The sequence below is a fragment of the Solanum pennellii genome, chromosome 12, assembly GCF_001406875.1.
Source record: "Solanum pennellii chromosome 12, SPENNV200".
Lineage (NCBI taxonomy): Eukaryota > Viridiplantae > Streptophyta > Magnoliopsida > Solanales > Solanaceae > Solanum > Solanum pennellii.
This window is the reverse complement of record NC_028648.1, coordinates 83,131,120-83,143,748: the sequence shown is the minus strand read 5'-3', so window position 1 is coordinate 83,143,748 and position 12,629 is coordinate 83,131,120. Positions and strand designations below refer to the sequence as shown.

Genomic DNA, 12,629 nt, shown 5'->3' with positions numbered 1-12,629 from the left:
GAAAAATTTCATAAAAAAGGACATACAAAGAAAAAAAATTACTTTTACGAGTCGAAGATTCAAATTCAAAAATATAAGGATCCTTTCTTTTTCTGCGGAAAACTTAGTCATAACGCTAGCCACTGATAAGTACGACAAGGGCAGAACTTACGGTAAGAAAGACAAGATGATGGTCAAGCTCATCTTGGTGAGGATAATGAAGTGATTATTGTTGTAGTTGTTCTTGTGGCTAATAATATTAATTGGTGTTAGACACAGACGCTTCAACACATTTTTGAGCCAACAAAGAGTTATTCCATGACTTTGAGGAGTCTACTAATGGCAAATGTATTTACATGGGTTCTCTACAGCTGGAATAATGGATAACGGAAATTTTTTACTTAATCTAACTTCAGAAAAAACTTTATAAGCCTTGAAAAATGTTTTGTATGTACTCTACATGTAGAAACATAGTTTTCAGAGTACTTCTCAATAAAGTAGGTCTTAAATTTATATTTGAAGGTGATGAAATAATTATTTCTCAAAGAGGAGACATTTTTGGAAGGTATATCTTAGTGAAGGATTATTTGTGTTGAATATAGTTCAATAGATTATCAATAATGCTAGTATTCCAAATTCTGCTTATATTGTAAAGTCTATTAATTTGTGGTATGGTAGAGTAGGTCATGTACTATTGCTTCTCTCAAAAGACTTAGAAAAATAGAATTAATTTCTATGATAAAAATTGATGATTTTTAAAAATATCTTGTATATGTAAAAGCAAAACATGTAAGGAAACCTTTGAAATCTATTATCAGAACAAAAATTCAATTGTTTGAACTAATATATTCAAATTTAACAAACTTCAAGAATATTGTTAGAAAAAGTGGAAAAACATATTACTTTTCTAGATACACTAAAGTATATTGTCTTATATCTATAGATGAGGCTGAAAGTATGTACTTCAATTTCGAAGTAGAAAATGAATTAAATAGGAAAATCCAGATATTTTTAGATTTGGTAGGGGCAGTAAATGTAATACTAAAACTCCGGAGCATATTTGTGAGAAAAATGATATTCACATGAGTTTAGTGCTCGTTATATCCCAACAAAATGGTGTAGCTGAACAAAAATATAAAACCCTTGAGGAAATGACAAATTCTATGCTTTTAAGATCGAGTCTATTAAACAACATGTAGGGGGAAGCTTTCTTATTTGCATGTTATATTCTTAATAATCCCTCATAAAATGTTAGACAAGACCTCATATGTGTTGTAGAAAGGGTTTTCTCTTAATTTGATATTTCTGAGAGTTTTGAGGACTTTGACTAAGGTAATTCAACCTGATTTTAAATGAGTAAATGTAGGCTGTAAGACTTTTGACAATGTCTTTATTGGTTATGTGAAAAGAATGCTGCATATAAATTTTTTTTTTAAAATAATTTTTCTATTTGTGAATCTCGAGTTGCTGAATTTTTAGAAAATTTCCTTTGAAAAATAATGTGTTTAGTGATATGTAAAATGATGCTTCTACATTTATGTTTGTTGATCCTTATGTTGTTTCTTCTTATGAAGTTATTTCTAAGAAGCATAAAAATGAACTTACAAGGAGTAAAAGATGTAGAATTGACACCAGCTTTGTCATGATTTTATCGCTGTATTTTTTACTGAAACTTTTGATATAAGAATTAGTGTCTATCTAGTTAATAGAAATAAACCCTAAAATTATGATGAGGCAATGAGATCATCATATGTTATATTTTGAGAAGAAGATATTAAAAATGAATCTCTATAGTATGAGATCAATATATGTGATATTTTGAAAAGAAGGTTTTAAAAGTGAATTACTTTATAATTTCGAATTACACTTGAGACTTGTATGATTTGCCTAAAGGTTGTAAATTCATATGTAGCAAGTGGACATTTAAGAAGAAATTGAGACCCGAAGCTACAATTGATAAACAGAAGGCTAGAATTTTGATGAGGAGTTTTAACCAAAAGAAAGGTGTTGATTATTTTGATATTTATTCTCTTGTGACAAAAATAATGACCGTTAGGAGTCTTATTGCTTTTTCCACTATTCATGATTTAGTGATAGAATGGATGTCAAAACAATATTTTTAAATGGTGCCTTAGAGGAATAGATATATTTAACTCAACCCAAAGGTTTTGTGGTTCCAAGGGAAGATAATAAAATATTCAAGTTGAGTAAGTCCTTGTATGGACTAAAATAGACATAAGCAGCGGTATGAAAAGTCTAATATCACATAAGTGGATAGTGACTTTCTTGTCAATTAATCTTATACCTATAATTATTCCAAAATGATAGGTTCAAATTGTGTTATTATATGTACATGACTTGTTAATTGTTGTCCAAAAATCAATGTTATTGATGAAACTAAGAACTTTTTATCTACTAAGTTTGAAATGGAAAATCATTATGAAGTAGACGTAATTTTAGGAATTAAATTAAAACAAATACTAATGATTTCTCTTTGTGTCAGTCTCATTACATTAAAATAAAGTTCAAAAAAAAATTAATTATTTTGATGTAGTTTAAGGAGATGTCCTCATGATCCTAACATGCACTTGTATAATAATAAAGATTCTAGTGTTTCTCAAACAAAATATGCTAAAATAATTGGGACTGTAATGCTTATAGTGAACTTTAGTTGTCCTGATATAACTTATGTTATTAGTACATCAAGTAGATATACTTATAATCATAGTAGTATACATTAGAAGGCTCTTCGTCGCATAAAAAATTATATAAAGTTTTTTAGGTTGTGTTGTATCTGTGCATTGACACATGTCCAAGTTGAATTAACACTTCTAGTGCACACCCTTGACTAAAGAGATGTGTCTCTAAAGCGTGCATTTATGTGTTGTATTCACTTCAATTCATGTTGCCACGAGATATATTTTGGGTTTATTTTTTTGTCCAAAACAAAAATTTCTTGATGGATATTTTTGCCAAAGTCCAACTTGAGCTGAGTGACTAACAATGGTAGAGCAAGACTCTACATCTTCTTAACCCCTTTAATAACATAGAAGTTCTTCTATATTTAATCATTTAAAAGTTTTTTTCTCCCACCAAAGTGAAAAAAAATTAAGTAATATTTTCCGCAAAACAGTCTTTGCCAAAGAAAATAAAAGGTAGAGCGGTATTTTTAATAAGACCATAGGCGAAAGGAATGCATAAAATAAATAAGTAATTTTCATGTTAAATTATGAAGTTCATGCAACAACTTCATGAATGAGGTAATTTTACCTCACAAATATACTAGACTTTCTTTTAGTGTTGTCATTCCCTGAAATTTATGGCCACACAGATCTATTCCGGCTAAAAATTCTAGGTTGTAATACTGAACTAGGGCACTAATATCTCTAGGATCCTCTTTAGTTCATCTGCGCAAGCTATGTCCTTAAAAATTAGAGGTATCCTTTTCAATACAACTTTCTTGATTCATCTCTCTTTGGTATATTATCAAAGACATTCTGGCCTATTCTAGCGTCATCAACCCGCACTTGATCATAACCAAATCATATGTTATTTTGTTTCTAATTAACATTTCACATGCTTTATGATACAATCAATTTATTGTTGAGATAAGAAATAAGGATATGCATATTTATTCACCTTTTGGATCAAACAGTAACCGCAAGGACGAACTTCCTCCCTTTTATGTTTCCAAACATTAGTGGTGCACGGTGTGACAATTGCATCAATAAGATTGTAGCTAATGAAGTTACATGACATGAAATTGGTGATGCATTTGTGAACACTAGCTCTACTAATTTTATGGCATATATGTTGCCAGTGAGTCCATGTGTACTGACATATCACCAATTTCCTTTTATACACTTTCACCTGCTACAATCTTACTAATGCAATTCAACTGCTTATGTTTGGGAACTTCAAGAGTAGGAAGTTTCTCCTTAGGATTATTGGTTGACCCAAAAGGGGATCAAATTTGTATGTCCTTTATCATCTCAACAACATATCGACAACATAACAAAGTATGCAAAATATTAATAAAGTATAAAAATAAGGGAAAACCCATCGGTGGCCACTTAAATTTGGCACAAAATCTTACTTAGACACTTTAATTAAACATTGTTCATTTAAACACCTTGTGTAGGGCTCCACATTGTCATTTAGACACTTTTTTCTGACTCAACATAATAATTGTGCAACAAGTATTTTAAGCGCATTTGAGAAGCTTTTTTGGTGAATTCTTTTTTTTCTCTTTCTTCTTCCTCACTGTTTCTCTCTGCAATCTTTCACCACCCACCATTGATTATTTTTTTTACTCCTTACTACTCTCTCTTTTTCTCAGCCACCATAGACCAACCCTCATCACCATCCAAATTTTGAGAAAACATATAATTTTTGCTGGACATGTATACTACTTAGTTTTTTCTTCTTCCCTGAAAATCTAATTTATTTTTTTATCCATCATTCAATACTAATATAAAATACACAAAAATTTTATTTTTTCCAATTCTTTTGAACTATATCCACTAGAGGAAAAATAAATAATGAAATTATTTAATTGATAATTATCGGATCCTCTCCGACTACAATGGAAATAAATATTTTTAAAAAGTGAGTTCTTATATTTGTATCTCCTACTATATATATAATGAATTTTCATAAAACAAAAAAATACATAATAGAAAAGTTAAAAAGAGATGGAGGAAATGGATTGGGATAAGGAGAGATTAAATATAAGTAATGGATGAGAAGAAATTATTTTTTTAAAAAAAATTGCAGTGAAATTACTAAGAAGAAAAAGATAATAATTTCCAGGCACAAATTAAGAAGAACGAAATTACTAAGATTGTTGAGAGATTCTGATGTTCTTAGTGGAGTTTAGGAAGAAGAAGATGAAGAAATGGGGTCTAGGGGCATGGGATTACATATCTAGAGAAAAAAGGAATTAAAAGTGATTTTTTTTCTTTTAAGAAAGAAGTCCACTAGTTACTTAAATATTTGTCTAATTTTCCAGCAAAGGCATTAGTCAACACATGCTTAAGTTGGATCTGGGAATACGAATGAAGTGTAGAAATGACACAGTAAATGACTACTACAGGTGTTCAAAATGAACAAAGCATAATTAAAGTGTTTATGTGAAATTTCATGTCAACTTTAAGGGGACACCAATGGGTTCACCCTAAAAATAATATACGGATTGGGTATAATGATGTGTGAGTTGGTGAAGCCAGAATAAGCCAGGTCTCTTTGATACTATACCCTAAAGAGACAAGCTAAGAGAGTTGGCACCATACATGATACCTTTATTTTTAAAATACATAACGTGTGCACACAATGACTAAAGATAATTCAAGAGAGATTAATGTCCCAATTCCGCATTTCAGCCTAGAAGTATTAGCTTGATGAGATCTATATGCCCATAAATCTCAGTGATTGACAACATAAAAGGAAATTGCAGTAGATTTGTGTGGGAAACTTTCTTCTTCACCAAGTCTTTGGATGACAACAATGAACTTTGCGTGAAGATCCACCCTCATTTTTTAGCATTACCTTTGCCTACCAGCTTTATTAACAACTTTGCACTGGATTTTGTTTTCATTTGTGCTTTTTATACCTCACTTCCTCCTCAGTCTATTTAGGAGGTTCAATCATTCACTAGAAAGTAGATTTACAAAAAAGAAAAAATCCATCTTAGTTCCGTTCTTATACATGGAGAAGTATATTAAAAAAAATGACTGAAACACTTAGCATATGCCACAAATAGTAACTAGGATCTTCAGTATCAATCTTGAACTCTCTCTAAGATTGCAAAAAGATAGGGAAAAGATTTTCTCACAATAAGATGCTAGCGCAAATGTAGAACATGGATTATAAGAGTTGTTTAATAATCCCATGTTCTACATCTGCGCTAGCATCTTGTTGTGATAAAATTGTGTCCCAATCTTTTGTGCAACCACAACAAGAGTTTGGAATTGACACCGAAGATCCCATTACTACTTTCGGTATGTGATTGGGTATTTAGTCATTTTTTCGAATAGGTAGTGTGATATTGGTTGTGTATGAGAATGAATTGAGATGAACTTGGTTGTTTTTGTAAATTTGTTTACTAGTGAACGATTGAACCTCCTAAACAAACTTATGAGTAAGAGAGGTAGAAAAAGCACAAATGAACAAAAAGAGACTACAAAATTTCATCCCTCGGAAACTTAACTTTCTAGCCTTAAGGTATAATATAAAACAAACCTTAGGCACTTCTAGACTATGTTTCCACTCTAAGGCTATACCACCAAGAAATTAATACTTGAATATTTGAGTTCAATAATCACCTGAGGCATAACAAGCATATAACTAGTCTACGCCTAAAATAATGTAAAAACCCATCATATCTAATCAACTATATCAGTTGTGGTTTCTTTATAATAAATAGAGACGGCACAATTTTTTAGTCTCTCTTTGTTCATTTGTGCTTTTTCTACCTCTCTTCCTCCTTAGTTTGCTTAGGAGGTTCAATGATTCATAAGAAAAAAGTATAAAAAATGACAAAATGCATCTCAATTACATTCTTATACACAACTAATATCACAGCATATATCTGAAAAATGGCTGAAATCCATAGCACATGCCACAAGTAGTAGCTGAGATCTTCAACATCAATCTTGAACTCTCGCGATGGTTGAACAAAAGATTGGGACAAGATTTTCTTAGTATAAGATGCTAGTGCAAATGTCGAACGGAGGATTATTAGTGTTTCTAATCCAATGTTCTGCATCTGCGCTAGACTTTTTTGTGAGAAAATCTTGCCCCAGTATAATTTTGCAAGCATAGTGAGAGTTCGGGATTGATACAGAATATCCCAATTACTACCTATGCTATGTGCTTGGTATTCCATTCGTTTTTGGGGATATGAATTGTGATATTGATTCTAAAAAGAATGGAATTGAGATGGATTTGGTTGTTTTTGTAAATTTCTTTTCTAGTGAATTATTGAACCACCTACACAAAATAAGGAGGAAGAGATGTAGAAAAAGTACAAATGAACAATAAATCAAAAGCAGAACTATTAATAAGACAATTAGGCTATTAGATTGGTAATCTTGATTTTGTCTTTCCAAGTTCTTTGATCATGAATACAATTATGTATTTTCCGTTGGGATTAACTTCGCATCGAGAAGATGTTTAGATGAAGGCTCTACCGTAAATAGAAGTTGGGTATAGAAGTAATCTCCTTGTTCTTAACTATGTGCTCTCGTAGGATTGTCTTTAATAACCTAGCAAGTGGTTCAACCTTAGCAATCATGAGTGGTACAAAATTCTACCTTCGCAGGTAGATTCGAAATTCTGAAACCAAAGAAAATGATAATTAACTCATAATGACCATAACAAGTTATGGCAGCCATTTTTCAGTTGACACCTTGTCTCATTTTCAACTGATGATAGCCATATTCAAGGTTTATCTTGGCGAAACATGTAGCACTATAAATTTGGTCGAACAGGCTATCAATTTTAATGGGAGGTAACATATTACATATGGCGACCTTTTTCAACTAATGTAAATCAAAACACATCGTAAGGGAACCATATTTGTTTCACAAGAATATGATAGGAGCGCCCCAAGGTGTAACACTCGGTCAGATGAAACCCTTACCAAAAAGATCTTTTATTTGTTTTTAATACCTTTAACTAAATTGGAGCCATTTTGTATGGAGGAATAGATATGGGATAGGTATTTGGGAGGACATCGATCTCAAAGTCTATTTTCCTATCTGAAGGGACTCCAAGAAGATCATCGGGAAACACTTTTGGAAACTCATTTACTACTAGAACTAATTGGAGGGGTGGTGTCTCAGCACTGGAGTTATGTGATAGATACATACATTGGAGACTTTCTTTCTTGCCATATGGTATGAGATAAAACAACCTTAGGCACTTCTAGACTACATTTCCACTCTAAGACTGGATCATTTATAAACTGAAACTTGACTACTTGACTTCTACAACTGACTGAGGCATAACTAGCATATAACTAGTCTATGACAAGAATAATGTTAAAATCCATCATATCTAGCTCGACTAAGTCAGATGTGGTTTCTTTATGATGAATAGAGATGGTTCAATTTCAGTAGACTCTCTTTGTTCATTTGTGCTTCTTCTACCTCTCTTCCTCCTTAGTTTCTTAGGAGGTTCAAATATCACAAAAAAATACATATACAGCAATAGAAAAATCGATCTCAATTCCATTCTTATACACAACCAATATCACATCATATATCCAAAAATGGTTGAAATACATAGCGCATTCCACAAGTAGTAACTGGGATCTTTAGTATCACTCCTGAAATCTCGCTATGGTTGCACAAAATATTGGGACAAGATTTTCTCACAAAAACAACTAGCGCCTAATAATTCCATGCTCTGCATCTACACTAGCATTCTTTTTTGTTAGAAAAACTTTTCCCAATTTTTGTGCAACCATAGTGAGAGTTCAAGATTGGTACTAAAGATCCCAATTACTAATTGTGGTATGTGCTTGGTATTCTAGTCACTTTCTGGGATATGTGTTGTGTATTGGTTGTGTATAAGAATGGAACTGAGATAGATTTAACTGTTAGTGCATTATTGAACAATCTAAACAAACTGAGGAGGAAGAGAAGTATAAAAAGCAAAAGTGAACAACAATCCAGAGCTAAACTATTAATAAGAAGGTAAGGGGATTATATTGGTAATCTTAATTGTCTCTCTCAAGTACTTTGATTATGAGTACAATTATGTCTTTCCCGTTGGGATTAACTTAGTATCGAGAGGATGTTTAGATAAAGGCTCTCTTGTATATACAGGCCAAGTATCTAGAAGTAATCTCCTTGTTAAAAATGACTTACCCTTTTAGGATTGTCTGAAGTGACCTAGCAAGTGGATACACATTAAATACTAAGAATGGTATGAAATTCTACCTCCGCAATTAGATTCCAAAATTTTAAACCAAAGGATATATTAAGTAACTCATAATAATGACCATGATGGGTCTTGAACGCCAAGTTTCAGATGTCACTTTCTCTCATTTTCAACTTACGATAGTTAGATCTAAGGTCTATCTAGGAGAAACATGTATCACTCTAAATTATGTCAAACAAGTCATTGATTCTAGGGAAAGGGAACTTGTTATTTATGGTGACCTAGTTCTACTAATGTTAGTGAAAATACATCCTACGAGAACTATCTTTCTTTTGCAAGAACAGGATATGAGAGACCAAGGGTGAGACGCTCAATCAAATGAAAACCTTATCAAAAAGATCTTTCAACTAGTGTTTTTACTCCTTAACTAAGTCGTAGCCATTTTGTGTGGAGGAATAGATATGGGATGGATATCTCAGAGGATATCAATTCTGAAGTCTATTCTCCTGTTAGGAAGGACTCTAAAAAGATCATCAGGAAAGACTTCTAGAAACTAATTTACAACCAAAATTGATTAGAGGAAAGTAGTTTTAGCACTAGCTGGAGTCTTCAAATCCGACTATGTGATAAATACATCCCTTGGAGACTAACTTTTTGGCCTCAAGGTATGAGATAAAATGGACTTTAGGGACTAGTAGACTACATTTCCACTCTAAGAATGGATCATTCAGAAACTAAAACTTGACTATGTGAGTTTTACAATCGATTGTTCAATACAAAACATATAACTAGTCTATTCCTAGAATAATTTCATAATCCATCATATCTAACTCGAGTAAGTCAAGTGTGGTTTCTTTATGATGAATAGAGATGGTGAGATTTCAGTAGATTCTCTTTGTTCATTTTTGTTTTCTCTACCTCTCCTCCTCCTTGGTTTTCTCAGCTGGTTCAATGATTCACAAGAAAATAAATATACAAAAACAAAAAAATCGATCTCAATTACATTCTTATAAACGACCAATATCACATTACAGAAATATGTTGCATATGCCATTAGTAACTAGGACCTTCAATATTAATCTTGAACTCTCTCTATGGTTGCACAAAAGATTGTGACAAAATTTTCTCACAATAAGATGCTAGCGCAAATGTAGAACATGGGATTATTAGTGTTGTCTAATAATCTCATATTGTGTATTTGTGCTAGCTGATAAGGATAAGGATGTAGAGTCCTAGTACGTTAGTATGTTTGAGTTATACGTAGTTATTTCCTCTTCTCATTAGGTCTCTTATGTCCAACAAACTCCTTTTTCATCTATACGTGTACATGTATAAATATCACACATTGTATCAATAATGCTTAAGCTTTCATAATCATATTCAACTCTTATATGGTATAAAGAGCCTACTAAATACTCTAACGAGTATATGGTGATCCCCTTATTTTTTTTCCAGCATTCCGACACTTCCTTCTTGTTCAAAAATGTCTGATACTTCCTCTTCCTAGTCCCTAACTCTCCAACAGTCACTTTGAATTAAGGGGGTGTTGTTTAGCTCTCTCAATTGATCCCTAACTCTCCAACAGTCACTCTGAATCAAGGGGATGTCGTTTAGCCCTCTCAATTGATATCTTTTAACCCTGAATCCCAACTTCTTCAGATTATCAGGAAGTACAAATTATCCAACTTGGAAATCTCAAGTTACCACACTATTGTTTGGTTATGATCTTCTTACCTTTGTTGATAGCTCACTTCCCATACCAAATGTGCAGTCTCTGGAAAAAGACAATAACAAAATTCCCAACCCCAATTTGAGATTGTGGTAGCGACAAGACAGTCTTGTTCGCAATGCTTTTATGTTATCAGTTGACACTACAACCGCTCCCCTCATTCCCATGCTTCCACTGCCAAATGCGCAGTCTCTAGAAAAAGACAATAACCAAATTCCCCAACTTGAGATTGTGCAGCAACAAGACAGTCTTGTTCGTAATTCTATTATGGCATTATGCTACAATCACTCCCCTCATTGCCCATGCTTCCACTTCCAAAGAAGCTTGGGATATTCTCCAAACAAATTATGCCAGCAAATCGCACTCAAAAAATTTCAGTTTGCGCGATACTCTGGCAAATGTCAAACGAGATGCACGTTCAATCAGTGATTATATGAGAGAAATCAAGTCCATTGAAGATGATTTGGCTTGTATTGGTTCACCCGTTAATAGCGATGAAGTTGTTATTAAGGTGTTGAGTGGTTTAGGTGCCGAGTACAAGGAGTTATCTACAACAATAAGAGCTCGTGATAATCCTATAACTTTCGAAGAACTCTTTGATAAACTTCTTGAACAAGAGATGTTCATCAAGTACTCAGACCTAAAGTCGAAACACCGATAATCACTGCTCAATTTCATCAGTATTCCACCAACAATGGTCCCAAAAATAGTCAACCTAACTCATCCAATTGTAAGTATACTACTCCATCTGGTTTCTTCAACTTTCATAATCAATCTTCTTCCCCAAATAACAATTCCTTCACCCAGCAGAATACCACCAGAAGCAACAAACAGCGTGTTCAATGTCAACTTTGTGATAAGTTTGGTCATATTGCAAAAGTTTGTATGTCCAAATTACACAATTTTAAATATGCTAATTTTGTCAACCGTCACTCTTACACTTCTAATTCCCCAAGCCCTTGGAATATTGATTTTAGAGACTCTCATCACATTACAAACAACTCTTAGTCTCTCTAGACTCCAACTAAGTTCTCTGGAAAGGATTCAATAATTATTGGTGATGGTAAACGAATTTCTATTACTCAAATTGGTCACACTACTTTATCTTCTTCTAGTCTTGCGACTGAAATTCTTTTAAAATATGTTCTTTTCTCACCATTTATAAAAAAGAAGTTGATTTTTGTTGCTCAATTTTGTAGACAAAATCTAACTTCCATTGAATTTTTTCCTTATTCTTTTGTTGTGTAGGATTTGAGCATGAGGGCATGTCTTCTTCAAGGCAAGAGTAATGGTGATCTCTATGAGTGGCCTGCGGACATGACCAAATTAGTCACACCTTATCCTCAAGAACATTTTGTTGCATCAATATCTCTATCATTGCATCTATGACATGCTCGTCTTGTCCATCCTCAACCTCGTATTACCAAAGCTTGTGTCTGTTATTTCAACCTACCAGTGAACCATGTCGAGTCATTTACATTATGTAATTCGCGTTTATGCAATAAGAGTCATCGTCTACCATTTGGTGACAATTCAATTACAAGTTCTAGGTCTTTTGATGTTATTTTCTCAAATGTTTGGGGTCCTTCTCCAAGTATCTCTTTTGATAATTTCATATTCCATGTTATTTTTGTTGATAATTTCATGAAATATACTTGGTTGTTTCCTTCAAAATCCAAATCAGATGTGAAGAAAATTTTCAATAGTTTTGTTCTAATGGTTCAAAATCAATTTCAACTGAGAATTAAAATATTGTATACTAATGGGGGAGGTGAATACATTGGCCTTAAATCCACTCTCTTGAGCATTGGGATCCAACATATCATAAGTCCTCCATACACTCCCCAACTAGTTGACACTATCGAAAGAAAACATCGCCACGTTGTAGACACTGTTTTAACTCTTCTCCAACGTGCTTCTGTCCCTCTCAAATTTTGGTCTCTCGCATTCCAATCTGCGGTCGACCTCATTAAAAGGTTGCCCACACCTTTTCTTGGTCTTAAATCTCCATTCCAGTGTCCCTTTAATACCACTC

At 33.0% G+C, this 12,629-nt stretch overlaps 1 protein-coding gene across 1 annotated transcript; it reads left to right on the top strand.

Annotated features, from left to right (window-relative positions):
- Positions 1–8,529: 8,529 nt before the first annotated feature.
- LOC114075380 lies at positions 8,530–11,255 on the top strand. Its single transcript, XM_027913846.1, has 3 exons — positions 8,530–8,678; positions 10,525–10,686; positions 10,832–11,255. Exons 1-3 carry the CDS (start codon positions 8,530–8,532, stop codon positions 11,253–11,255), a joined length of 735 nt encoding a protein of 244 aa, XP_027769647.1.
- The last annotated feature ends 1,374 nt before the right edge of the window (positions 11,256–12,629 follow it).

What these genes read in the sequence shown, in the direction of transcription:
- LOC114075380 (XM_027913846.1), top strand. Translation starts at nt 8,530, where the DNA reads ATGTGTTGTGTATTGGTTGTGTATAAGAATGGAACTGAGATAGATTTA. An exon ending in GCTAAACTATTAATAAGAAG is followed by an intron (nt 8,679 to 10,524) that starts GTAAGGGGATTA and finishes CAACTTCTTCAG; the next exon opens with ATTATCAGGAAGTACAAATT. An exon ending in AACCCCAATTTGAGATTGTG is followed by an intron (nt 10,687 to 10,831) that starts GTAGCGACAAGA and finishes GAGATTGTGCAG; the next exon opens with CAACAAGACAGTCTTGTTCG.